Source organism: Tachysurus fulvidraco, chromosome 18 (genome assembly GCF_022655615.1).
Source record: "Tachysurus fulvidraco isolate hzauxx_2018 chromosome 18, HZAU_PFXX_2.0, whole genome shotgun sequence".
NCBI classification, from domain to species: Eukaryota; Metazoa; Chordata; class Actinopteri; order Siluriformes; family Bagridae; genus Tachysurus; species Tachysurus fulvidraco.
In genome coordinates this window covers 10,421,276-10,447,978 of record NC_062535.1, presented here as the reverse complement: position 1 = coordinate 10,447,978, position 26,703 = coordinate 10,421,276, and the positions used below count along the sequence as shown (strand labels likewise).

At 37.4% G+C, this 26,703-nt stretch overlaps 2 protein-coding genes across 5 annotated transcripts; both read left to right on the top strand.

Annotated features, from left to right (window-relative positions):
* Positions 1 to 4,187: 4,187 nt before the first annotated feature.
* fstl1a (follistatin-like 1a) lies at positions 4,188 to 21,587 on the top strand. Of its 2 annotated transcripts, none has more exons than XM_027156608.2 (11): positions 4,188 to 5,264; positions 5,349 to 5,405; positions 14,029 to 14,127; positions 14,592 to 14,721; positions 15,096 to 15,128; positions 15,518 to 15,648; positions 17,023 to 17,141; positions 18,678 to 18,790; positions 19,483 to 19,593; positions 20,113 to 20,213; positions 20,400 to 21,587. In XM_027156608.2, the coding sequence occupies exons 2-11, from the start codon at positions 5,349 to 5,351 to the stop codon at positions 20,439 to 20,441; spliced, it is 936 nt and encodes a 311-aa protein (XP_027012409.2). In that variant the 5' UTR covers positions 4,188 to 5,264; the 3' UTR covers positions 20,442 to 21,587. The 2 variants fall into 2 exon arrangements, with proteins under 2 accessions (XP_027012409.2, XP_027012408.2); XM_027156607.2 differs by having other exon boundaries at positions 4,189 to 5,264; positions 14,026 to 14,127.
* Positions 21,588 to 22,614: 1,027 nt separating this feature from the next.
* Positions 22,615 to 26,395, top strand: lrrc58a (leucine rich repeat containing 58a). 3 transcript variants are annotated; one of them, XM_027155950.2, is made up of 5 exons: positions 22,615 to 23,249; positions 24,756 to 24,884; positions 25,199 to 25,476; positions 25,755 to 25,818; positions 26,031 to 26,159. In XM_027155950.2, coding segments are annotated over exons 1-5 (927 nt in total). In that variant the 5' UTR covers positions 22,615 to 22,794; the 3' UTR covers positions 26,032 to 26,159. The 3 variants fall into 3 exon arrangements, with proteins under 3 accessions (XP_027011751.2, XP_027011750.2, XP_027011749.2); XM_027155949.2 differs by lacking the exon at positions 25,755 to 25,818 and having other exon boundaries at positions 26,131 to 26,395; XM_027155948.2 differs by lacking the exon at positions 25,755 to 25,818 and having other exon boundaries at positions 26,031 to 26,395.
* Positions 26,396 to 26,703: the final 308 nt, after the last annotated feature.

Here is a 26,703-nt window from a genome sequence, read left to right as displayed (position 1 = left end):
AACAAGCATATATTTGTTGATAGAGTTTCCTCGTTCCACTGCCCCTTGTCCATGAGATAGTGTAAGCAGATGATGTTTAATCAGGTCCCACAATCCTGTATATTCTGGTCTGCCACTGATAAGATTCCCAAGAAACTTGTCCAGCCTGGAAGTGTAAGCAAAATAAGTAATCCTGCTTTATGGTGTGTGTTGATGTCTATTGAAAATGTTTTGTACTGTGCAAGAATCTCATCACACTGAGGTGCAGTGTACCAACCAGCATTAAGCAAATTTTGTAAGAGTTTCTGAAACATTTCTCTTGAACTTTCTATGTTTGCAACCATGGCCACAGGGTCAAGGGAGCTCAGGTGCCGCACAACTGGGAACATTAAAGGACTTCTCTCCATCATTTTCTTGCAAGTCATGGAAAGGAAGAAGATACATTCTTTCTTAAATTGCTGAATTTTTAGAGGATGGTCCTGGAGGTTTTCAGATGCCTTTTCTAAAGCTTGCTTCGTACCAAATCCAGTGATCTAGTTTTAGCAGTTGGAGAGGTGTTTTTAACTTCTCCAGTTATTCCCTTTTGATATAGCTTGATGGCAAGCCTCTCGTGGTTGACTGGAGCTCCTTTGCTAAAAAAGGTTGGAGCATCTGTCTGGAATTTTTCCAAAAATGTCTTCAGCTGTCTAGCAACAAGTGCAAAAAAATGGAGCTTACCTACAAAAAGAAGGTCTGCAGTAGCCTCCTTTACTGTGCAGTATGATGCTGATGATGGAACTTTACTTTTCGGAAGTTTCCTATGGCTGCACTGCGGGCCAAATTTTAATTGCTCTTTCTTAATTTTCTCCAAAAGGTTTTCTGCCTGAGTATGTCCCATAAACTCTGAATCAAAATAGCGCACAGCTACTTTCTCTTCACGATCACACAAGTAACGGACAATTATATCCATCTGCTCCATCTGTCACTTTATTCAAGCATTCATCAAATGACACTACAGAGCATTTTGCCTTCCTGACATCTTTGATTAACTTCTCTTTGAAATATGGGCACAAACAAGAGTTAAGCAGATTTTGTTGCACCACATGAAAACCGTTTGGCAATAATCACAGTCTGTGAACATTTTATTAAAAATGACTGACACGTCAGAGCTGGAGCTGAATGAGTAGTGTGACCTGACATTTTGATTACACAACGAATCTCGGCTTCAAGCACAGCTTGGCTGGAAAAGACCTTTGACAGTGTTGAGTTGCTTTGTGGGCCTGAGCATGTTGTCTCTTCATTTGTATTGGATACTTGAAAAGCTGTGCTTTCCTGATTGCCACTTTCAACATCTACAGTACAGTGGTTGCTTGTAGGTCTTTGCTAGATTGTCTACAAATTTCCTGTCCTCTGTCTTCAGAAGTCATTTCCCTGAGAAAATATGTAATTTTTGTCTCCTTTTTCATTTGTGGAACAATTTTTACATGGCCTTGTCCTCGTTCATGACTCGAGTGCGGAGAGACCCATGTTACCGACATCAAAGGATTTCCTGCAAAACCTGCAATATGCCCTTTGCGCATCTCCTGATATTTCTCCTAGCCAGTCCCTGAACTGGGTATCTTCTTTCCATGCCTTCTTACACTTGCACTGCCTCCCTGACATTTGTCTTGTCTATTTCTGTAAGTTCAGATGTATTACAGATTCAGTGAAGGGTAGGAAGAGCCTTTACATGTTCTAGTAGCTTTATTTTTTATTTTCATCTTTTTTTTTGTTACCATTCATTGTGCTTCATTGTCTTTTCTTTTTTGGAAAGCACACATTCAATAATAAATTATGTTAATCATGTTATTATATTAACAAACTATTTTAAAAAATGAAACTAAAAATCACTAGGTAATAGTAGTAATAATCTAGTGCATTAATAAAAAATCAACAAACAGTATATAACAATTTTATAAATAATGCAGAAGAGTTTAATGTTTTAAAATGAATACAATTTAGAATAGTAAGAGAAAAGAGAAAGATGCTTTAAAGGTCACGTTCTTCCTGATCCCATTTTAGGTTAGGACTACAACCCTCTACTTCCTGAATGACGTCAAAAACATGTTTCCCTGTGAATGACGTCAAAACATGTTTGACTAAACTCCGCCCACAGGAATACGTCAGTCGCACTAATGGCTTCTTATATCGCTCACAAAACAGGTTTGGGGACTGTGTGGATGGATTACTTAAAGACAATTTGTCATGTGAATGAAATTTATATTTATATAAATTTACATTTATAAAATAAAAAGACCACACACATTAATTCCCTTTCCTTTCTCAGGCCAATGCCGTCATGCATGCTTTAGTTTGCTGTGCCCCTTGCACATGATATTCAGATTAACAATGTTAATATAACCTGTTTACCCGTCACCATTTCCTGAAAACATTCGCACACTTAAACCATTCCTAGCACCTGAAACCGACCGGTTGTAAACTGTTCTTTAAATGATCAAGAAGATTTAAAAATAATGATTTTCCAGTACAACAAGATTTTTTCCAGGACAATTTATGTTTTCTCTCATTTTCCATGTGTTTTCCAGGACAGAAACATTGGTCATTAATTTTCCAGGATTTCCAGTTTTTTCAGGACGCATGGGAACCCTGCATATATCTGTTGTATCTGTAATTGCAATAAAATGACATACATTTTACAGACATAAATCACTATAAAGTCTTATAGAAAATATTTTTCTTAATCTACTAGGGGTTATTTTATCTTTAGTCAATAGAGGTTGCGGTTGAATTTCTGGGCTAATAAGCAGACTAATAAACAGTACACTGTTTATAGGTATTAATAGGTAATATATGTACATGCTGCACAATATATGCTACAACATTCATTTACATATTTACACTTCACTTTCATTAAAACATGTTTTTCCTGCAGGCTGCTTTCTGATGATAAGCAACAAAATTACTCACACAGGAATTAACCCAGTAGCTGGCTTAAAATATAGCTGGCCACAGATATGGGTTATTTTAGTAAAATAAATAAATAAATAAATAAATAAATAAATAAATAAATAAATAAATAAATAAATAAATAAATAAATAAATAAATGAGGAGATGACATAGGAGATGATAAAAAGCATCATAAACCAACCAGATTAACCCATAACTACATAACTACAAACCAAAAACAGCCTCAAAACAGATTTTCCTGGTCAGATATTTTACTCATCTTCCCGTTTTAATGATTTTAGTTGTAAATGTAGATAAAGCTAGCTAAACTTACTTTGCATGCTAACTTAATTAATTAGACTATGTGACGATACATAGCTACGTAATTAACAAACTGTTTCTATTGTGAACTTATCAGCAGTACGTCACCGACACCTAAAGCACCAACTATGTCAGCCTTTTAGCTTTTTCAAGTCAAGTCAAGTCAAGAAGCTTTTATTGTCATTTCAACCATATATAGCTGTTGCAGTACACAGTGAAATGAGACAACGTTTCTCCAGGATCATGGTGCTACTTAAAACAAAGACAGGGCTAAGGACTTAGTAAGTAGTCCTAGCCACATAAAGTGCAACTGTGCAACCTGGATCAAACAGTGCAAGACAAGACAGACAAGACAGTGCAGGACAAGACAGACAAGACAACACAAGACAATACACAAAATACAAAAAAGACAGTACACAAAAGACAGTAAAAAAACAAAAAACAGCGCTGACTGACCAGTGTCAATATTGTATGTAAATGCTGTAATTTCAGACAATATTGCGTGCAGTAATACTAGAATGAACACAGTTTCTTGGCACCAGGTCCCTGAGATAGTGTATAAGATTGTGCAAAAACAGCAACAACTGAAATATTGTACAGCATGAGCAAAATGACTGAAATGTTAGACAGTGTGTGCAAAGAGCAAAAAAAAAGTAAAAAACAGCAAAACAGCATGTAAACAGTTTGTAAACAGTAAGCATGTAAACAGTTTGATGAATGTAAGCATGTAAACAGTTTGATGAATGTGAGTAGCATGTAAACAAGTTGATAGATGTATATTAGAAGTGTGTGTATGTGGTGTAGGTCTGTGCAGTCCATACAGATGATGATGTGTGTATGTTGTGCTCAGTACAGTTCAGTTCAGTTATTAAGGAGTCTGATGGCTTGTGGAAAGAAACTGTTACACAGTCTGGTTGTGAGGGCCCGAATGCTTTGGTACCTTTTCCCAGACGGCAGCAGGGTGAAGAGTGTGTGAGGGGTTTGTGGGGTCATCCACAACGCTGTTAGCTTTGCGGATGCAGCGTGTGGCGTAAGTGTCCATGATAGAGGGAAGAGAGACTCCAATGGTCTTCTCAGCTGTTCTCACTATCTTGCGATCTGAGATGGTATAGTTCCCAAACCTGACAGTGATGCAGCTTCTCAGAATGCTCTCAATGGTCCCTCTGTAGAACAGGATGGGGTCAGCTTATAATACATACAATCATATGTATATATGTATATGTTATATTATTATACAATATGTTAACCATATATAGAAGTGCACATTAGGGACAACTATTTTTATTAAGCATATCTTAACATTTTTTTTAAGATAAACTAAACTAGCAACTCAGTATCTAATCGGTTATTTTACTTCATAGAAATTTAGGGTAATCTAGCAATAAGTGTCACTTAAGTGTAAGTTTGGAAAGTGAGGTTTCCAAACTTCCCAAACTTCTTAATACATGTTTATTCATTCATTCATTCATTCATTCATTCATTCATTCATTCATTCATTTATTTATTTATTTATTTATTTATTTATTTATTTATTTGTTTGTTTGTTTGTTTGTTTGTTTGTTTATTGTTTTAAATGGTTTATTTTGAACAGTTGTTAGACTACAGGGTCAATTAACTTTAACTCATATTTGTGGAGGTACTCTGTTAGCAGCCTAAGTCTATTTTATTGTAATTTAAAATGTCAACATGAAATTATCTTTTAAAATGCACACTATTTCTAAGCAACGTTGTTTTCAGCCTGCTTTAAAAAGGCTAAATGTAATGTGTAAATGAATATTTATTTTTAGTTGTTTTTTTGTTGTTGTAATATCTACAATAAAATCAAGTCAGAAGGAGATAATTAGCCGCCCAAATGCGGCTTACTTATTATACTAGGGTACTATTTTCCCACACTATGTAGTGGACTTGTTTGCTGTTTGGGACACAGCCCATGTTGTCTCGAGCTTTTCTTCAGCTCGTGGTGTAACAGCTGACGGTCGGAGATACAAAAGCTTATAAAACGCACCCGTTTACACAGAGAGCTGCAAGTCTGACTGAAGTAAGTTCATTCATTTCCATGCTAAATTTTAGTAAGTTAATGTTTAAAGGTTTTGTTGAGTTGTAAAGACTTTTTCTTTTACAGATGTTGAGAAACGCATCTTTGTTCTTTTTGCTCGCTGTGGCTGTCTGTCACACAGAGGTAAGCCTTCATTTAGTTATTTTTGGGGTAAATTTTGTCAGAAAAATGGTGTTTATCATGATTTCCAGACTACAGTCAGACAAACAAAGTAATTAAGTAGCTCTTTATTTTATCTGGACCTACATTTTGCATATAACACTAATGTTGGTACTGAACTTTTTTTTTTTCAGGTAAAATACTGTTTAAAATATATTAAAAATAGGTTTATGAGTAAAATATAACATTGTTAGTAATTACTAAAGATTGAGGATAAAATAAGAATAGTAACATATAACCGCCTGTTACTTTAATTTTACTTAATGTAATAAAATATACTAGTAAAAAAAATGTAAAAAGTATTTTTCTTATATAAATCTAACAGTCTAGAAAATATGGAAAAAGAGTAGGATCTAAATAACAGCAATTTCAATGCAATTTCAGTATATTTCATTTGTCATCTGTAGGTTATTATCTTGTGTTTTGATTTTCCTATGGAAGGTTTTCCTATTGGAAGGTCGGAAATTTACATCAGTGTCGAATCGTTTTCTTATAAAAATTCATTATTGTGATTATAAAGTAATAACAGGAACTAAACCATTTCACAAACATTCCATAACGTAAAGGTTGCAATGAAAAATGATGTAATGCACTTTAATTAAAATGTTTTAATCCTTACCAAATTTCTGTGGTTTAAGAGGAATTTTAGACATGCAGGTATAGGAAAATAGTCCATTTGTGATCACATTGTCTTTGAACAGCATTTTTATACATTATATGGTGAATATTAAGAACAAAATTGCACAGAATAAAAATGAATTAAGTACAAAAATGTATTTTTGTTAAAATTTTATTTTATATACAATTCTGTCATTTAAATACGAATGCTTGTTATGAAAAACGATCGACTGGCACTTATTGTGCATTTGCATGTCATAACATTTTCTATCATTATTTGTCACTATACAGTTAAATACATTTAAAAGGCACATTTTAAATGTAACTTATATTTCCATGATGACATGAAAAATGATTCTGTATAAATTTAATCAGGTGATTTATAATAGCTGCATTCCAGATTTTAGTATATTTTGTACTGTATCTTAGTATCTTAGCATCCTTTAAGTATCTTAAAGGCAATTATGTTAGAGATTTAGTTTAATTCAACAAAGAAAGATCTTGGATACTAAACCAGCCTTGGTTGACTGAGTACACTGAGAAAATTTGGCTAAAATGATTTGAATAAACTTTAGTGCAGATTGCTTTTCACACTTGTAGGTGGTCTTTTCTCACCACTGTTTTTTTATCACTCTGTAGCTTGGCAGCCAAGTTGAAGATGTTTATTTAGTTAATGAACATGTTGTGTGGCCTCACGGTCACTCAGCTTGACTGTAAATGATCTCGCACAAACAGATAAGTGTAAAAGCCAAGCAGTAACCCAGGATGCTGTAAGACAGATGTATACAGCTGGTGTTTATCCTGGCACTGAGATATTCTTCTACTGGCAATTAAAACCATTATCACCTGGGTGGTACAGAGACGTTCTAACACACTGAAGCTTTTCCAAATACTGGAGTATGCTGTTGTCTTTGAACATACACTCGGCAGACACACTGTGGCAACTAATGATGTGTTTGTGTCTCTGCCACTTGAACAGCTGCTGGTGAGTCAGTCAGCTGGCATTTTTTGGCATTCAGGTGTTGACAAACTGGCCTGAATGCAGCAGATGTGCTTGTCTTTTCATGTGCGTGCCAAGAGGCCTTTAAACACACACACACACACACACACACACACACACACACACACACACACACGCACGCACACACACGCTCACACACGCACACACACGCACACACACACACGCACACACACCTTGCTCAAGCTTTTACCATGTAGAGCTTAAGCCATATGAATTGTGCTTGAGTGCCTGAGAGGCATTAATAGTTCCAATTAATGGAACAAATCTTTTTTTTTTAAACACTTAATGATGAATCTGATCTAACATCTGATCAAGGATAAGTTTTCCAAAAACATTGCAGTGTTATCTCACTCGCTCCTGCGCTAGCTTTCAAACATTTTAGTGATATACTGTGTCTTCATATCACTGATATAAACAGTGGTTTGCTTATGTAACATCATAGACATCCTCAGACATCCACAGACATCAGTGTTCATCATAGACATTTTCTTGTCTCTGTGTCTTCAGTATTACTATTGTATTTTACTCATCGTTCAGCTTTATCTGGACAAGCAGGATCATTTATCCTTACAGGATTTAGAGTTAGAGCTGTCAGAAACTACTGCTTCCTTGATTGACACCCCAAACTTCTGTCCCAACCTCAGGGATGATGAGTACTGAAAATGTCAGCAGGTTTCTGAATTATTAAAAGCATGATACAGCGATATATGATATAGCGTTCTCAAAAACAAAAACTGATGTAAAATTCATGAAGCGGGAAGTGCCGGACTCTCAGGGGCCGTTTATAACGAGTGCGTTGCCCTTAAAAAGATATAGTATTTTCTAGCCAAGAGAACTAGCAGTGAGGTTGAGTTTATATATTGACTGTGAATACTAAATTTAAACTTTTATACATCAGTTCTATAAAAAAAAAGAAATTAATATTTAGTAGCTGGCTTTTCATGCCCAAATACTTTTGTTGTTTGTTTACTTTGACCACAAAAATAGATTTGAAGAGAAGAAGAAGCTACAGCTAGATAGGGCATAGCATGTTGCCATGCCAAAGCACAGACTGACTGACAACTCAATATAAAGAGCTATTTCTAGAACTGATATTTAATATAACAAACACAGACAAGATCAGAATGAACTCCTGCATGACATTAAATTCTTGAGAATGATTGCTAAGAAGGTGTGCATTGTTTTTTATATATATGGTACAGTAGCTCTGTCTGTAATATGAATGTTATATTCATCTTAATGCGCTTGTTTTAATACCTGGTTGTTTCTATAGTAAATTCTTATGCACAGTGACTTTTATGACTTATTCTCCACATAAACTAAGAATATTAATGTTTTTTATATGAAGCATGTTTGTCAGTCCTTTAATTTATCCTACGGACATTCCACATTACATCTGACTGTAAACTGCTAAAAAACACAACATAATTTATCCAATTAAATATTTTAATCATCGGCAAGTTCCTGCGGTCTAAGTGTTAGCATGTTGCTTCTATATAAACACCAGAGCTGCCATGTGCTAGTCTCTGCCTGCTTATAGCATTACTTACCAAGCATGTCATGACACAGCAGTGGTATACTGAATTATAATCTTTCTTTCTCTCTATCTCTCTCTCTCTCTCTCTCTCTCTCTCTCTCTCTCTCTCTCTCTCTCTCTCTCTCTCTCTCTCTCTTTTCCCCCTTATGTTCTAAAGCCTTTCTTAGATAGACAGCATTATAGTAAGATTACAGAGAATTCACATTGAGTGTGCAAGAGAAGGAGACAGAAAGGTAGAAGGGAAAACCGACTGCCAGCATGACTCTGCATGATAATTGCTAGCAGGGCTAAAGAATGTTGGATCATTCAGAGCGTGTGTATGCCATGTGCCTGTAATTTAATGTGGTCTTGTTAGCGGATTCGGTTTGGAATGTTTGACTGAGGTGTTTGATTTTTTTTTTTTATCAAAGTACATCTCACTGTATCGTCCCAGCATGCGGCGGTATTATGGGGTTAAGAGAAACACTGAAGAAAAAACCACCATGATTTGGAATATTTTTTTTTATTTTACTGTAGAACATCTGTCAGCTATTAGCTCAAAAATCTCCAAGCCTAGCACAGCAAACCTACAGAGTGAGAAGAAGGAAGGGAATTAAACACGGGGGGAAACTGTCTCCTCAACAGATAGTGTGACATTGCAAGAATCTTTTGAGACACTTTTGTTTTTACTCAAAAAAAAAAAGTCCCAGTATTGCATTTTGACTGAAGACTTGACACCTTACTGACACCATTTCTTGTCATGATTGTACCACTGACTCATTTCCGTATCATTGTCTATTCACTGTCTATTCTTCCTCTTGTCCTCAGTGCTGAATAGTGAATAGAGAACAATCCAGTGAGATGAGCTGATTATGCTCCATAGCAAGGGCATTAATAATAATGATAATTATTATAAGATCCTTCTGTAAAAAAGGTTCAGTTCACACAATCTGAAAAGCGAAATGAAGCAATAAAGAGTTCTTGTCCGAGGCATACACTCTTTGTTCTATTGTGTTTCTGAGGATAGTTGAATATGCATGTGTCTATTGTGCTGAAAAATGTTGGATTTGTCTTGCTGCATGAGACTCAGAATAAAAGACTAGGCACTAGATTTGATGCAGGTTTTTTTTTGTAGATTTTTTGTAAGAAAAATGATCTCATCTGTGTTACAGTGACTGTAAACCACACACAAACTGTTTAACAATATGTCATCCTATTGTCTCAAGTCGTGTATGTGGGGTTGAGTTGGATGCTGGTCTCCTCACACATCTTTGTGGGAGACTAATTAGAAACATGTGCTTGTAGCCAAGCTTGCAACATGGAGGAGTCTTGATTTCTGGGTTCCTTCTACCCCTTTATACTGACCAGGTTATCTCAACCTTAAAGCTGGTCACAGAACAACCAGAAGCAGAGACTGAACGTGATCCAAGAACCAGCTTCCTTACAAAAATGAACGAGGAACGAGCAAAATAAAAATGAACATGAGACCTGTGTGCAACCGGTTGTTTTGGTTGATTCTTCACTATAAGAAATAAGAAATAAGAAATGAGAGTAGTAGAAGGATGGGTTTGGGAGATTTGTGTAGCAGAGATGGTCTGTTCTGTAAAGTGAACTGGAGCTACAGTGCAACCCAAAATCATGCTGCTTTCAAAGCTTAAGAAAGTTTGAATGTAGCCTAGGAAAAAACAAAGAAATCCCCCCCCCCCCCCTCAATTTGGAATTCGTACATAGAAAGTTCAGCACATGATGTCATATCAAAATGGCTCCTCAGAACATCAACAGAATCATCTGTTCCTTTTGTGTACAGCACAATCACACTCCTAGCTGGGATACAATCTGTTCTACCCTCTTTATCCCCTTTAGCCTAACGCCAGCTGTCCTAGTACAAGTTGGTCACACCCCAGGTCATGGGGCCTGTGTGTGAACTCACCCTACGTGTGTGTGTGTGTGTGTGTGTGTGTGAGTGTGTGTGTGAGGGGGTAGCTGGAAATCCCCATCTACCATCTGCAGTAGTTTATTGCCAATGACTAATGGACAATCACACACCTGTTCAAATTTAACAAATCTAAAATCACATACTGTTTCTTGGTTAGAGTATAAACGTTCTGGCAAAGTTGTGTGTGGGTTGTGTGTCAGTGTGTGTTGTGATGATCCTAGGGTCTTTTACCCCTTTACACTTATCAGACCTGGCTTGGAATGTGTGGAATGCACCGTCTGCTCTTTCATTATGGGTCACAGCTCACTGTCTGTTGGCGCTGTGTGTGTGTGTGTGTGTGTGTGTGTGTGTGTGTGTGTGTGTGTGTGTGTGTGTGTGTGTGTGTGTGTGTGTGTGTGTGTTTGTGGGTGTCTACTACTCTATGCTGACAGGACTGACAAAACTGTGAAAACATTCTTTTGTGGTCACCAGATGCAGCCTTTTAAACCCCAGTGTGTGTTCATTTATTTACACTATGTACAACAATGACTTATTATTAGAGTTAGTTGGATTAGTTTGGTTTGCGTTCCTTTGTTTCTACGTTGTGACCTTTGTAACCCCTTGCTACTAAATCAATGATCTATGATGTGGCTGATTACGTTCTCTTTGTAGACCTTCTTTTTTAGTTTAGTCCACTTGAGTAAGACCATTAACATGCTTCAAAACTATACAAAACCAAGATTAAAGATTAAACAAGACAAAGAAGAATGAAAAAATGTTCTAAACAATTTTCAACAGAAAATTATGAAAAATAACCAGAAAAGTACCAATTAATCACTGTGGCATATTTTTGACTTATATAGTAATATTTCTATTTTTTTTAACAGCAAAATAGAAGGTTGTGTATAAATGTTTGCAGCATAATGTACTTTGCAAGCCCAATAATTTACTCTTGATATTTGTAACTATTTAATTAGTTATATCAGAATTCCAGCGGGTCAATTGGTTTACTTTCAACTGCCTAGAAATGGACTGTGATGGACTGACGGTTATGGACTGTTAGGGTCTGTGATGGACTGTGAGGGACTCTAATGGACTGTGAGGGTCTGTGATGGACTGTGATGGTCTATGAGGAACTGTGAGGGACTGTAATGGACTGTAAGGGACTGTGACGGTCTGTGATGGACTGTAAGGGACTGTGAGGAACTGTGAGGGACTCTAATGGACTGTGAGGGTCTGTGAGGGACTCTAATGGACTGTGAGGGTCTGTGATGGACTCTAATGGACTGTGAGGGTCTGTGATGGACTGTAAGGGACTGTGGTGAAATGTTAGGGACTGGGAGGGTCTGTCATGGACTGTGATGGTCTATGAGGAACTGTGATGGACTGTAAGGGACTGTGAGAGACTCTATTGGACTGTGAGGGACTGTGATGGACAGTGATGGACTATGACAGACTGTGAGGCACTGTGAGGGACTGTGGTGACCAGCAGAGATAAAGCCAAATCTTGAGTCAAGGCTACTTGAGCTCATCTGTCTTCAAACTATTTTGTTGTACTGAAAGGAATATTCACACTTTCTCATGAAGTGTTTCCTTCACCTCAACTGGAATGCTTTGTACTCACATTCTTCACTAGAAAAACACTTGTTCACTAAAGAAAGTTAGAAAGAATTGAAGGTGACCTCAGGCTTGGAGGAACATCACTGTAATTACGGTCTTTTAAAGAACTGCAGGTTGTGTCTTGTTAAAATCCTGATGATATCAGAGACCATTTTAGACCCAGCTTTACAGATATGCAACACTATTGTTACTTAGTGGTTTAACTCAATGTTTTGTGTTTGGTTGTGGCTAAACCTTTACACCTAGTGATGAATCGTCTTCTGAGAGTAGCACTGTTGTTGATAGAGGAAAACAATTTCACACTTTCCGCACACAAACGAAAAACTGAGACCTCAGATTATTGAGTTTGCTATAGAGATGTCTTCTGCTTTGTTTGTTGTTTGTAAATTACTATACAAAGCATAAGAAAACTATATATTTGTGCATTCAAAAGAAAATATAATGTTTATTTATGTATTTATTATTTTTTTCTTCTATTTATTCAGATTTTTTTCTGTATAAATAAAATGGTGGATTTTAATTTATACCCAAGATAAACTTTTACATTTCTTGGGAAAATTAGGATTTTCACCATAAGTATTCGAACACATTGTAATACAATGGTAAATCCATCCAAGTGCATCTTAAGCATTTTTTTTTAATCTTAATTCTTAAGCAACCTGGTATCCTGTGAGTGCTAAGTTAGACAAAGCTACAGACAAGACTGTATATGAGCAAAGGATTTGGAAAGGCTCCTACATTCCTCACGTCTGCTCCGGAGTGGAGAATATTTGCTCTCTCATTTCCTCGCTTTTATTCATCTTTATTCCACACTCATGCTGTCTGGGAGCAGGTCCAGAGTAAATGGTTCACATGGTGTGGGTGTTTTTGCTTCTGTCTGTGGGCGAGATGCAGCATTATTACGTTTTCATTTGCTTTTTATTTTCTTCTTCTTCTCAGTGAGAGGTGCATGTCTTCTCTCTCAGTATGCCTCTATCTTCACTGTCAGCCCCTTTAAGTGAGCACATTCGTACCAGCCTGTGTTTTATGACCATCTTGAGGTCTTTGACCAAGTGTGTGCAAGCTACTGTAAGCACATGATGCCTACAATATCACAGGTACATGGTGATGTAATTTACTGAAGTGTCACTATATCATCCAGCTGACTGTGTTTGTTCTTGAAAGGAAAGAAAAAAAAAAGTAAACCAGCTGACGGTGTGTGTGCCATCTGTTCTGCAGACGTTTTGACCTCTGTGTGTGTGTATGTGAGGGCATGTGCAGGGCTATTATTATATAAGCTCCAGGCTCCAGACTCCCTTTAACTTCACGGGCAAAGGTTAACAGGTCCAAGCCCCATCTGGAGCCGAGTTAAAGAGAACAGGGCTTAGTGTGAGACTTAACACTGCAAGAACAGCACATTTCAGTATGTATGTGTGTGTTTGTACACGTTAAAGCATGATTAAATCAAAAATACCTGACTGACACTGACCAGATGTATGTTGATTGTTGATAATAATCAAAATGACTGTGTGTGTGTGTGTGTGTGTGTGTGTGTGTGTGTGTGTGTGTGTGTGTGTGTGTGTGAGAGAGAGAGAGAGAGAGAGAGAGAGAGAGAGAGAGAGAGAGAGAGAGAGAGAGAGAGATTGAAGCTTGCATTACATGCCATGAGGAGATCTTTAAAAAAAAAACTGAGTAAGAGAAGTGTAATACATTTTAATAACACTAGGAGGTAGCAATGCAATTGTATTATAATTAGAATATTGAGACATTTGTATGTTCTGAAATGCCTTATATTTTATGTAGAAATATGTTTGTGTGCTAACTTTTGTTTTGTGTGTGTGTGTGTGTGTGTGTGTGTGTGTGTGTGTGTGTGTGTGTGTGTGTGTGTGTGTGTGTGTGTGTGTGTGTTTTGCAGCAGCTGAAAAGTAAGAGTAAAGTGTGTGCAAATGTGTTTTGTGGAGCAGGACGAGAATGTGCTGTGACAGAGAAAGGAGAACCTACCTGCCTGTGTATTGAGGTGAGCCTCCCTAATACACACACATGCAGACACACATGCACAGACACAGACACAGACACACACACACACACACACACACACACACACACACACACACACACACGAAACATAGGCAGACAAAATGAGAAAAAAGGCTCATTGCTCCTGATAAACATGCACACACTTCATACCCATGTTATATGCTACAGTTATTGTAGCTCTTAGGGACTTTTCACCTCTGTAAAACTTTATCCGTACTGACGGCAAAATGTTTTCATGATTGCGTACACCTCCACACTTCACACTCACTTACACATCACTCACAGAGGACACAACAGATATGTTTGACAGTATTAAACACATATACAAAGATTTATACTGACAGTTCTTTAGAATAAAATACCTGTGTGTGTGTGTGTGTGTGTGTGTGTGTGTGTGTGTGTGTGTGTGTGTGTGTGTGTGTGTGTGTGTGTGACTTTTTTCAGCACTGTAAGCCCCATAAGCGGTCAGTATGTGGCAGTAACGGCAAGACCTACCGTAACCACTGTGAGCTTCACCGTGACGCCTGTCTGACCGGTCTCAAGATACAAGTGGCTTATGATGGACACTGTGAAGGTGTGTGTTTAGGAATGTGTTTAGCATTATCTATCTACAGTAACACATAAGATAGAATTACAGATGTGTGTGTGTGTGTGTGTGTGTGTGTGTGTGTAAGAGAGAGAGAGAGAGAGAGAGAGAGAGAGAGAGAGAGAGAGAGATGGTGTATTTTCTACATTCTTACAGTACAGTACATAAATTGCTCCTGATCTTCTTTCGTCTGTTCACAATTTGAAACAATTGAAATTTAATTCTTACTCAATTGAATGCTTCCTGAAAATCTTGCTAAAAATTTCACATCTTATTTAAAAGAGAATACAGGCTGATTTTGTTTGCTCAACAATGTTACCTTTGAACTCAGTTCTCTCTTTTTCCCCTACTCTTTATTTTAGAGAAAAACACAAACAAGGTTACTACCAGCCCAAGTGAGTAAACACACCAACCTGTAGCTTGAACATCTAGAAAGATAGAAATTAAAATATCTAAAAATATCTTGTCTTAATGGGTCCATACAACTCCATGAGATTTTAGTAATTTACATATATTAAATTACTGTTTATTGAAAAGACTTTCTTGGGAGCTGGGGTATTTTTTGTATTTGATAGTATGTACTGTTGCCTGAAAGGTTTTACCCATTGTTATGTAAAAGTATATGAGAATTATGGCTTCTAAAGGACAATAATGGACCATATTAGATTTATTGATCTGTACTAAGCACCATAAGACATTTATGTCCATGATAAATAGATATTTGTGACCAGCCACAAAGCCCATAAAGGTCTTGTAATTTTTTATTTTTTTCCCTGTTGGTTAGTTGTGTGTTACCTTACTGATCGTAATGAGCTGAGGAGCCGTGTGATGGAGTGGCTGCAGACCGAGGTGGTGCCTGATGGCTGGATTAGCAAAGGCTCCAACTTTAGTGATGTTCTTCTCAAATACTTCCAGGTGTGTGTGTGTGTGTGTGTGTGTGTGTGTTTCAGTTTGTCTGTGAGTGTGTTTGTGAGAGTGCGTGAGTGTGCGTGAGTGCGTCTGTGTGTGTGTGCGTAAGAGTGTGTGAGCATGAGTGAGTGTGTGTGTGAGTGTGTGTGTGTGCGTGAGTGTGTGTGAGCGTGAGTGAGTTTGTGTGTGAGTGTGTGTGAGTGTGTGTGAGTGTGAGTGTGTGTGAGTGTGAGTGAGTGTGTGTGTGTGTGTGTGTATGTGCGTGTGTGTGTGTGTGTGTGTGTGTGTGTGTGTGTGTGTGTGTGTGAGAGAGAGAGTGTGAGTGTGTGTGAGCGTGAGTGAGTGTGTGTGTGTGGGTGTTTGTGTGTGTGTGTGTGTGTGTGTGTGTGTGTGTGTGTGTGAGAGAGAGTGTGAATGTGTGTGAGCGTGAGTGAGTGTGTGTGTGGGTGTTTGTGTGTGTGTGTGTGTGTGTGCATGTGTGTATGCACACTTTTTACTTGCATTGTAATGATCAGATTCCATAAATAGTATTTTATAAAAACTCTATCTTGTGGTTAAATGAGAAACATTTAAAGCCATGTGTTTACCTGGCTCTTGCACTGGGTTCACTGGGAAAAAAGCCATTTAGTAATATAAGTACATATGTGTGTTTGTGTGTGTGTGTGTGTGTGTGTGTGTGTGTGTGTGTGTGTGTGTGTGTGTGTGTGTGTGTGTGTGTCTGTGTGTCTGTGTGTCTGTGTGTGTGTGATGGGTGAAGGCTAAATGGATTCATTTATCCAGTTTAGTGACCTGAAGGCTTTCTGTGTTATCATGAAGCAGTGCAAAAATTGCTGAGTCACAGTGAGTGTGTGAGCTGTGGAGTGATTAGTCAGGTCAGTGTTGAAGTGTAGTTAGGTCAGTGTTTAGATGACAGGATCATAAAGATTGTCTTTAATTGAATAAACTGTGGTAAAATTGTTCACACGTGATTTTATTGATTCTGATTGGTCAGAAGCCATTCATTTATTTAGTCCTTAAAGTAATGTCATACTTAGAGACTTTGTACGGACTTGTTCTTGTACAGAAAGAGTATTCTCTTTAACTCATACTTTACTTAATGAAGGTCTCTCTAAAGTTCATTTGTGTGTATTTGTGTAAATGTTGATTGATTCTCCTCCCAGCTGTTGCCTTTTTATTATTAACTTACGAATACTAAGTTTTGGGAAATTATTATTGATGCCAATTGCACACACACTTTGGGTGCAGTAGATTATGCTGAAAAACGCTGGAGTAATCCTTTGCTGCTAAAACACACCACTCGCCTGAGCATGTTAGTGAAGACAAGAGCTTTATAGCTGCATGATATACCGTAAAATAAGAATGTGCACCATCTCCCTGCAGAACTATGATAATGGCGATGCTCAGCTGGACTCCAGCGAGTTCCTTAAGTTTATTCAGCACAATGAGACAGCAATCAACATCACCTCATATACAGACAAGGAGAATAACAGACTGCTGAGGTAAAACTCACACTCTCTCTCTCTCACACACACACACACACACACACACACACACACACACACACACACACACACACGAACACAAATGCACACTCAACACTGATTGTCTCAGTTGTATTGTCTCAGACATTAAACAGCATGAAACATCCAAGGTCTATTATTTAATACACACATTTAATTCAGTTCCAGTCTATTCAGAAAAAGTTACAATTAAAGACTCTTTCCTTCAAGTCAAATCAAATTACGTTTGAGAGTGGGAACCTAACTGTCACAGATTTAATCAGAAGGAAATGTTATGGCACATGTCAGTCACAAGGCATGCAGCCTAGTCTGAAGGTGGTAACGATTCGCTGCGTGTTGTGGCATAACCAGAAATAAACAAAATATACACAATTGAATCATAATTGTTTTTATCATCTGTACAATTAAATTGCGTGACATTCGCCTGCATTTCAGATGGAAGTAGGCCTCAGTGATAACAAATGTTTTATTTAATGCACAATCAATACTTCCTTTTTAACAACATGGCTATAAATACATTTATTACACAGTTGATAATGATTGGTTACATGGCACCTTCTAAACACATACAATAAACAAATACAACATGTTGGCACTGTAGTGGTTCACTTTACCTTCAATACAAAATAAATGTGTTAAAACTGAATGTTTTATTCGTGTCAGTATCATTTCGTGTCGGTTTGATCTCGTATAGTAGCTTTAGTATATTTTGTGTCTTCCTTATTATTTTAAGATCTTAAAAAAATTGGTCATAATAAAGAATAACCTTAACACCAGCAACAAATGGTTGATTGGTAGTGTAAGCGTCGGTCCAGATCAGTTTATGAATGTGGTCCTCAGCAGCAGAAACACCAGTCAGAACAAGCAAAAATCAGTAAATGCCCAAGTTAAAGCCTTTATCTCTAAAACTAAAGCCAGAGATAAGTGAGTACAAGTCAGCACTTGAGTTAAAATGTCAAAAGTTCAACTCACTGTTACCTAATCCACAAGGTTGCGTTTTTTTTTTATTTAAGACCCATTAACTCCAGTATGTATAAGGGTTAGTTTATGGACAGCAAGTGTTACATGTACTGGTGTTTAAAGCTACACTTACACCAGGTCTTTTTAGATCTGATTAAAATATTTTTATCTGAGTAAATGTGAATAGTTTACTATGTAATATGAAAGAAGAATGTACAAATAATAAGATATTCTTTTTTTAAATGCTTTATTATTTATTATTGCTTTATATATATAATAATAATATCGGTAATAATTTTGCTTCTCTATTTTTTTCTTTTTATAAAAAATAAATAAATTTATATATTAATTCACTTCAAGTCCACCGAAATAATTCACAGAATAGGAAATAGACACGCTATAGTTCTACTAGTACTAAATTAGCTGGCTATCAGTTGGCTGTGCTGTCTTACTGCTTGTGAGATATATCAAAGATAACAGAGTTTATAAACACTCTAGCTTTATTTTTTTACACAAATTTATGTATACCTTGTGTATACCTTGTGTCTTTATTAGGAGTCTCTGTGTGGATGCTCTGATTGAGCTCTCAGATGAGAATGCTGACTGGAAATTGACTTTTGATGAATTTCTCAACTGCCTCAAGCCTGACTTCAATCCTCCAGAGAAAAGTAAGCTACCTACTAGTGTATAAAGATTAGCATTGTATGTTAATCCTATATGTACACAGTGTATCATGCGAATTTAATGTGTACACACACACACACACACACACACACACACACACACACACACTGGTCTATTTGTCCTTCTCTGTGATGTTGGTCTCGCTCACTCTTCTATCTCTAGTGGAATATAAACAATTCCACTATAAACAGATTTGACAGCAGAAGCCAGAGAGTTTGATTAAAATTAGAAGATACAAATCCGATTCTGATTAAAGAGCCCAAATAGAGAAATTAAAGCCTATATCTTAAATACAGATTAGATTCAACTTTATTGTCAGTACACATGTACAAGAACAAGACAATGAACCAGAAGTGCAATAAGCAGCAAGTGCAAAATGTACAGTATTTACAGTATGAACAGGATAATATACAGATGAATATGCTATGGATATACAGGTATGGATACACAAGGTATACAGGTTGGGTGCTATAGACATTAAATATACATGTTACAAAAATGGGAGATGAATTGTTACTTAAACAATGTACCACTAGGGGGGGGTATTATGCTTTTCTATTAGAACCATAGATTCAGTGTAGAAGTAGATCACAAAAACTGATCACAAACGTTTTGAATTGAGTGAAGCCACTGATGCATTTCTTGTTATTTGTTTCTTCTTCTGGGTCATATTCAGAGTGTGCACTGGAGGATGAGACGTATGAGGATGGAGCCGAGACGCAGGTGGAGTGTAACCGCTGTGTCTGTGCCTGTGGGAACTGGGTCTGTACTGCTGTGACCTGTGACGGTTAGTGAAATCTGTCTGCCTTCAGTATCGCACAACTCAGATGGGTGCAAGTACAACACAGGGAACAGTTATTTCAGAGACTGTTTCGATCTAACCACCAGAGGTTATCTAGAAGAAACTCTCTTTCTTTACATCCTCATAGCAAACCCACCTCTTTACTTTTTGTTTCACCTTCACCTCATTTTGAAAAATCAGTGATTGAGAAAGTAATTCACCTCTTTCCTGTTTTATAATACTACAGAATTTACTGTGCACTTTTTTAATCAATAATAATGGTGTGTTATTGATGTCACGGTGAAACAGGTGAAAATAAATCGGCCCAAATGCAAACGAAAGCCAGGGGACATGAACATTCTGTGTGAATCCCTACACACAGCTTGGGCAAATAAATCAAATCAAATTATCCTTATATTGTGTTAATTTAATTTATTTAATCTTTGTTCGGATTCCAAGAACTGACACTTATTTTGTATAAAATTGTATAGTTTTAAAGAAGTATAAAAAGAGATTTGTTTGTAGGTTCAGAGAAGTTTCCTGCTTTGGAGGAAATGGATGGAGGTGATAAAGAGATGACAGAGGAAGAATGGATCCGCAGAGTCGCTGAACTCAACAAACATCAGGTGACTAGAAACATTGCACATTACGTATGACTTAAATAATAGCTTATTATATTATAACATATTTAGAACGGATTAATACATTATTTATGCCAGACAAACTGTACCAACGGGCTAGCCATGCGTTCTTTAATGGCCTAGCAAAGTGTGGCTCCATATTTATTAATTTTGATTAATTTCTCTTTCTAGGAAACTGTAGAGAAGATGAAAGTGAGCACCAAGGAGGTCTAAGTGAAGAGACTGAAGCAGTAGTGCAGATTAGAGGAGGATGCAAATGGACATGAATTATCTACCACCATCGTTCAGTCCACTGTAGTGTGATATTTACTTTATATTGTTTTATATTTTGTGTTAATTACATTCTAAATGTCAGTACCAAATGTTTTTATGTTTATCTTATGAGGTGATCTCATAGAGACCTATTCTATGTTTGCTACGACGTCTTGTTTATAAAATATATTTTATACTACCACTTTTGTAATGGACGGAATGATAATGTGTGATCGTGCTCATGGTGCTGCTGTATGAGCTATCAAATCACCTTAAAGAATACTTAAAAAACAATCTGAAATCAGCATTGAACATTCAACATCACTGATAAACAGCACCAAGGCACATAAACGCTTTATCAGAATATTTATTAAATGTACTGTATTTTAATGCCTCACAATATAAACAACCAAAGGACAGCTCAGGCTCTAGCACACGGTCAGTTTGCAATAACACACCAGTTAAAATGATCAGGATGTCATAGGATTTTCTTGAATATTCCAACAACTGGCTCAGACTTGGTGAACAAATTTGAGAAGAAATAGAAATTGAAAGTAGCTTAAAAAGGTGGACAGGTATAAACATCACATTATGTATGGAAATTCCCTTCTGTGGCTCAGAAAAAAATTAATTCTGTATATATTACTGAATATATGCTATCTGAATCTAAATTATGTGCTTCATTATAAATCGGTTAATCATTGATATCATATGATCTAGTCTGATTCGGTTAGATCAATTACGGACCTTTGAACAATATAAAAATATCTTCTTAATCTGGTTAAATATATGGGTGTACTGATTAATGGAAAGTAAACCTCAATAAAACAGTATATATTGTATGTACAGCAGATACTGGATCAACTGCTGAATAATGATTCCTGAGTGTGATTTATTGAACTTTTCTAGGAAATTGATATTCAGTGATAGTTCTTGTCTCTTTTTCAGTTTATGACACACTACATACAAAACCTGAAACATACAAATGCATTAAACGAGTAAATCGGTGTAATTTCTTTGTACGCTTTGGTACACTGCCATTGAATCATTCATTTTCAACAGCCACAACATTTTGCTTAGTGCCAATAAACCATGTATTGAACAGTGTATGGATGATGTATTGTATTTTTCGCTTATAGAAATATCATTGTTTATACTTAGGTAAACTATTCCTACAGATTCTTATATCTGACCAGGTATTATATGGATAGTAGATGAATCTTATAGCATAACAGGTTACTGCTGCTCTAAAATGAGTCCATAACACATCCATTCAGAAATGGAGACTGATGAAGAACAGAATCTGCACAAATTGTGACCAGATGACCATAGTGGACCAATAACGTAGGTGGTCAATAAAAATGCAGTCATCTGCCCTTCACCGGCTGATGCACGCATATAGCAGCACAACACGTGAGCCACGTGTCAGGGTCGGTGTAGAGAGTGAACAAACTTTTCAGCAAACTGAAATATTTACTACTCACCACAGAGTGTAATATTTTATTATCATGCATTAACACAAATCAACACTTTCTGCCCTTGTAGAATTTCACACGTAAGTAACAGACACGTGTTTTTTTCGACGCCTCACGTGTTCAGGCACTTTTCACACGTGACTTCTTGCATTTATTTCCCCACAAACCCCCGTTTTGGATTGTTTACTTTTACATGCCTGTTTTCCAGATGTAGGGAATGTAGTTAGATTTCCTCACGTGATTAATTCTTATTAAATTTGTCCTTTGTATGGAATGAACGGTTTCCCACTTGCGATTCTTCACGTGACATGATTTAATGTTTCCATACGTTATATATTTCCCATTTGTTATATTCTTAAAAATGCCATTTGTACACGTGGGCCATGGGATTTATTTGTGTGTTTGTTTGTTTGTTTGTTTGTTTGTTGTGACGTTTTCACGTGATCAGTTTATTTTCCATGTGTGTGTGTTTTTTTCCCCACCTGTCATTATTATTATTCGTTCATGTGTTGATTTCACGTGGGACAGAGTGAAATACACCTTCAGGGGTTTTTTTTTAAACATATGCACGTTATTTTTCAATAATTGTACATACTTTTATTCTGACCAAAGATCATGTGCGACGTCACGCGCTGCATATAAGGCGCCTGTGCGTGCGCTCGAGCCTTGTTTACGCGCTGTAGAGCGGCACATCTGGCCGAATTTCCCCGAGTAGAAGCTCGAGCGCTTGCACAGCTGTAATGTTGCACTGTAGTTGCTGTATAGTAGTATACAGCAATACTTGTCCTTTATAGTTATACTAATTTATAGTTATCCTTTATATTTGCCACTCGGAAACCATGGAGACTTTCGCCAGAGTCAGTGAAGAAACTCTGGTTTTAAACCTGTCGCGTTTGCACCTGGCTGACTTGAACCTGGAACACATCACGGAGCCACAACGCAAAAAGATCCAAGAGCTTCACCTTACATACAACAGCCTGGCGTTTTTCCCCACTCCCCTTTACATGTTTTCCAGCCTGGAATTCCTGGACATGAGTAATAACGCGCTGACTGTTTTTCCTGAGGACATTCTGCAACTCACAAAACTAAAGACGCTTGTCGCGAAAAATAACCAGCTGGATGAAGCGTCGTTTCCGAAGCGGTTCGGGTCGATGCCCATCGAGACCCTGAACTTTAGCGGGAACCGATTTAAAGAAATACCAAGGCAGTTCCTGGAACTGAGCCGACTGCAGTCTCTGTCCATGGGAGGAAACAGATTAAAAAGCATTCCAGCTGAGATAGGAAACCTAACCAGGCAGGTGTCCCTTTTTTCACTGTGATTTATTTAAATACCATTATGATTTAAGCCAAAATATGTAAAAAAAAAAAAAAAAAGTATCTCCTTGCATGGATAGTAGCCTGATTATTAAACACAACAGCAATGATGGAGTATAGCAGTATCAAACAGTCAGAAACATTATGCCACTATCTCCAGGGTCCCCAGTCAGATACATTTACGTTTCTGGCATGTAGCAGACACCATAATATCCAGAGTGACTTAGAACTTATTTCAAATTAAGAGCCTTGCTCAGGGGCCCTGCTTTTTTGGGACCAGGCATTCAAACTCATGACCTTCCAGTCAGTAGTTCGAGACCTTTACCACTAGGCTGCCACATCCCAGATCTTGATACTCAGTGTCTGTGTGGGTTTCCTCTGGTTTCTGCCCACCGTCCCAAAGACAAGTGCTGTGGTAAAAGAGGAATTAAACACATCAAGGTGTGCTGTTATAGGAAAATAATTACCCACAGCATGAAAATGATGTCATCCCACCACTCTGTTGTTGATTATTTTCCCATTATAACATGCCAATATGTTACTCTGCAGAAACGCCACAATATGACAGTTTACAATGAGTCTTATATACAACTGATGACTGCATTGGTGGTTTTGAAAATGCATCATTTTCCTGCACTATATTAACATACTACTACAAAATACATATTGTAAACAAATGTACCATTTTTGTAACATTTGCAACTGCAATATCTAGCAGTATATTAGTAGTGTAGGGAAATGCTAGGTTTTTAAAATCAGCAATCCAGCATACTTAACATATCACTACACAAATACACTGAAAGGGCAGAGGAAATAGTGGAGCTCTGAAGTTCACTGCAGCATTTAAATTAGTATCAAAATTACAGTATTTCAACACACTTTTTTTGGAATTTATCCTGCTTGTTTTCAAGTGCTGGTAAAAATGCACCCCAAACCCATCTGACTACCAGCTAAGAGGGTGAAGGCTTGAACCTCCCCAGTGCTTCCACTGAGAATCACGCAGTCAGCTGCTCTTAGTGTCATAGGGCATCATAACATTTGAAGTCCACCCTGTTATGCATACATGAACTCAGAGACACCTATGATTTGTATTAGTGATTGGCTAGTGTCGCTGTGAGTCACTTGGGCACTAGGTTAACCAACTTTGCCCCCTAAATTCCTGTTCATAGATAGCTGTGTCCTCCTTAGTGTGCAAAACGTACACTCCTTACAATGTATTACTCTTGTGCTACTCAGGAGCTAGGTTACAATTTATCAAAGTGTTTCTGCTATTCATGCTTTTAGTTTATGAATCATCTGAAATGAAACACAACTGTAAAATCATCTCATTTGAAAGTATGTGCTTGGGATTGGTTTAAAAGAAAAATAAATAAATAAATAAAGCAGTGCTATATACGTAATACAGTATGTTTGATATTTTCGGCCTGATTGTATGCTTGACATCTGTCGTTCTGTTCTTCATGCTTTGCTGCTGAATCTTTTGAAGGCTGGAGATGTTGTATCTGGGAGGAAATCTGATCTCTTTTATTCCTCAAGAGCTGGCTAACCTGCGCTGTCTCAGGTACCTGGTACTGTGTGACAACTGCATCCAGAGCGTTCCACCTCAGCTATACAGGTAACAGCTGGCATTTACAGTGTGTACTCTGTTATCTATATGCATGTGCATTATCTTATATTACTCATTTGAATGTGACTTGAAGCAGTTATGCCAGTGTTTCCACACATTCTAGATATTTATACATCTAGACAAACTGTATGTGTTATAGCTGTATACATATACAGTATATATAATGGTCCTTATTCCTGGTTTCTTCCTCCTGTTCATTATATCTGTATAAAGTAGCATTAAAAAGTAATGCCCATTCTTGTTCTTGTAAAAATTAATATGGTACCTGTTTACATGTTAATTCATTAATGTTTGTACCCCAGGTTGCACTCCTTGCTGTGTCTCAGTCTCCACAATAACCTCTTGACGTTTCTACCACGTGAGATCCTCAGCCTCGTGCACCTACAGGAGCTCAGTCTCCGCGGTAACCCTCTGGTAGTGCGCTTTGTCAAGGACATGACCAATGACCCCCCATCCTTGCTCGAGCTGGCAGGACGGACCGTTAAATCCCGGAACCTTCCGTACCTCGTGAGTGACCTCCCACAGAACCTGTGCCACTACTTGGACTCGGCCAGCAAGTGTCCCAACCCCAAATGTGCGGGTAAGAGACAGAAACATGGAGTATGGTTTGTACCTTTAGTGGTCTGATCATGAGCCCGAACAAAATAAACAAAAAACAGACGCAGACTAAATAACACACAGTATAGACTAAACAATTTCTCTCAAACAAATCTCACTCGAACACATTTTTTAGGGATCTGCAGCAACATCCTCGGCCGTTTTAATCCACTGGCCCAAAGGATTCTTTGGTGTTTCTTTTTTCAGGAAACTTTATACAGAACCTATAAAGCAGGCATCTACTGTATAAATGTCTTTCAGAAAAGGCTCCAAATATAATTGTGAACAAAATGCGTGAAGGTTTAACCAGCCAAAGAAGCAGCTAGTAAGTGTTTTTTAGTGTTTACACAATTTATCCAGTCAGAGACAAAATAAAAATGCCACACATAGTGCATTTTCAACTGTTTTTGAGCAGTTACATGAAGTGTACATGAAGTGTGATTAACTGCATGTTAAGAGTTAATCCAGCAGGTGGACATAAGGCATTAAAACATAAGTATGTCTCCTCAGAGCATTATACATCTTCTCTTTCTGCAGGTGTTTACTTTGACTCACGAGTGCGCCATATCAAGTTTGTCGACTTCTGTGGAAAGTTCCGTCTGCCCCTAATGCAATACCTCTGCTCCCCTGAATGTAGCTCTCCCTGCAGCTCCACCCCACAGAGCGACGCTGAGTCAGAGGACGAGAGCAGCGTACAGGCAGACAGGCTACAGAAAGTGCTCCTGGGATAGCACAGTCCTCTTCTACAGTTATAAAGTATATATAAAAAAAAAAAAGTATATTTTTGTAATGAAAAAAATAAATCTGTCTGGATCGGTCCTGAATGATCAACAGCATCAGCATGTCCATGAATGTCCATTATTGAGCTTAAAGTGACCCAATAAATAATGTGATCTACTCAGTCCAAGTTTGCTTGATTTGACACTTATATATCTGTATTTCTTCTTGGTGTGTATTACATTTGATGGCTTGTATATGTCAAAAATTTCCATCTTTGATTTCACTAATGGTGGCAAAGACATTTTTATTCTCACTGTATGCTGGGAAATTATGTAAACAGCAGGGGAAACCAATACACGTCCATATCACTCTCTATTGGAAGGACACAGGTCAACTCTCTAAGCCTCGAACTCTAGATAAGGGTTCAAACTGCACTGAATAAACATAAGTCATTAATTAACTATATTCCATAAAGTATATGGACACCTGG

Excerpts from the sequence above, each read along its gene's own strand:
- fstl1a (XM_027156607.2), top strand. The coding sequence starts at position 5,349 with ATGTTGAGAAACGCATCTTTGTTCTTTTTGCTCGCTGTGGCTGTCTGT. Across the intron at positions 14,128-14,591 it reads CTACCTGCCTGTGTATTGAG|CACTGTAAGCCCCATAAGCG; the intron begins GTGAGCCTCCCT and ends GACTTTTTTCAG. Across the intron at positions 17,142-18,677 it reads GAGAATAACAGACTGCTGAG|GAGTCTCTGTGTGGATGCTC; the intron begins GTAAAACTCACA and ends TGTCTTTATTAG.
- lrrc58a (XM_027155949.2), top strand. The coding sequence starts at position 22,795 with ATGGAGACTTTCGCCAGAGTCAGTGAAGAAACTCTGGTTTTAAACCTG. Across the intron at positions 24,885-25,198 it reads GTTCCACCTCAGCTATACAG|GTTGCACTCCTTGCTGTGTC; the intron begins GTAACAGCTGGC and ends TTTGTACCCCAG. Across the intron at positions 25,477-26,130 it reads TCCCAACCCCAAATGTGCGG|CTCTCCCTGCAGCTCCACCC; the intron begins GTAAGAGACAGA and ends CCCTGAATGTAG.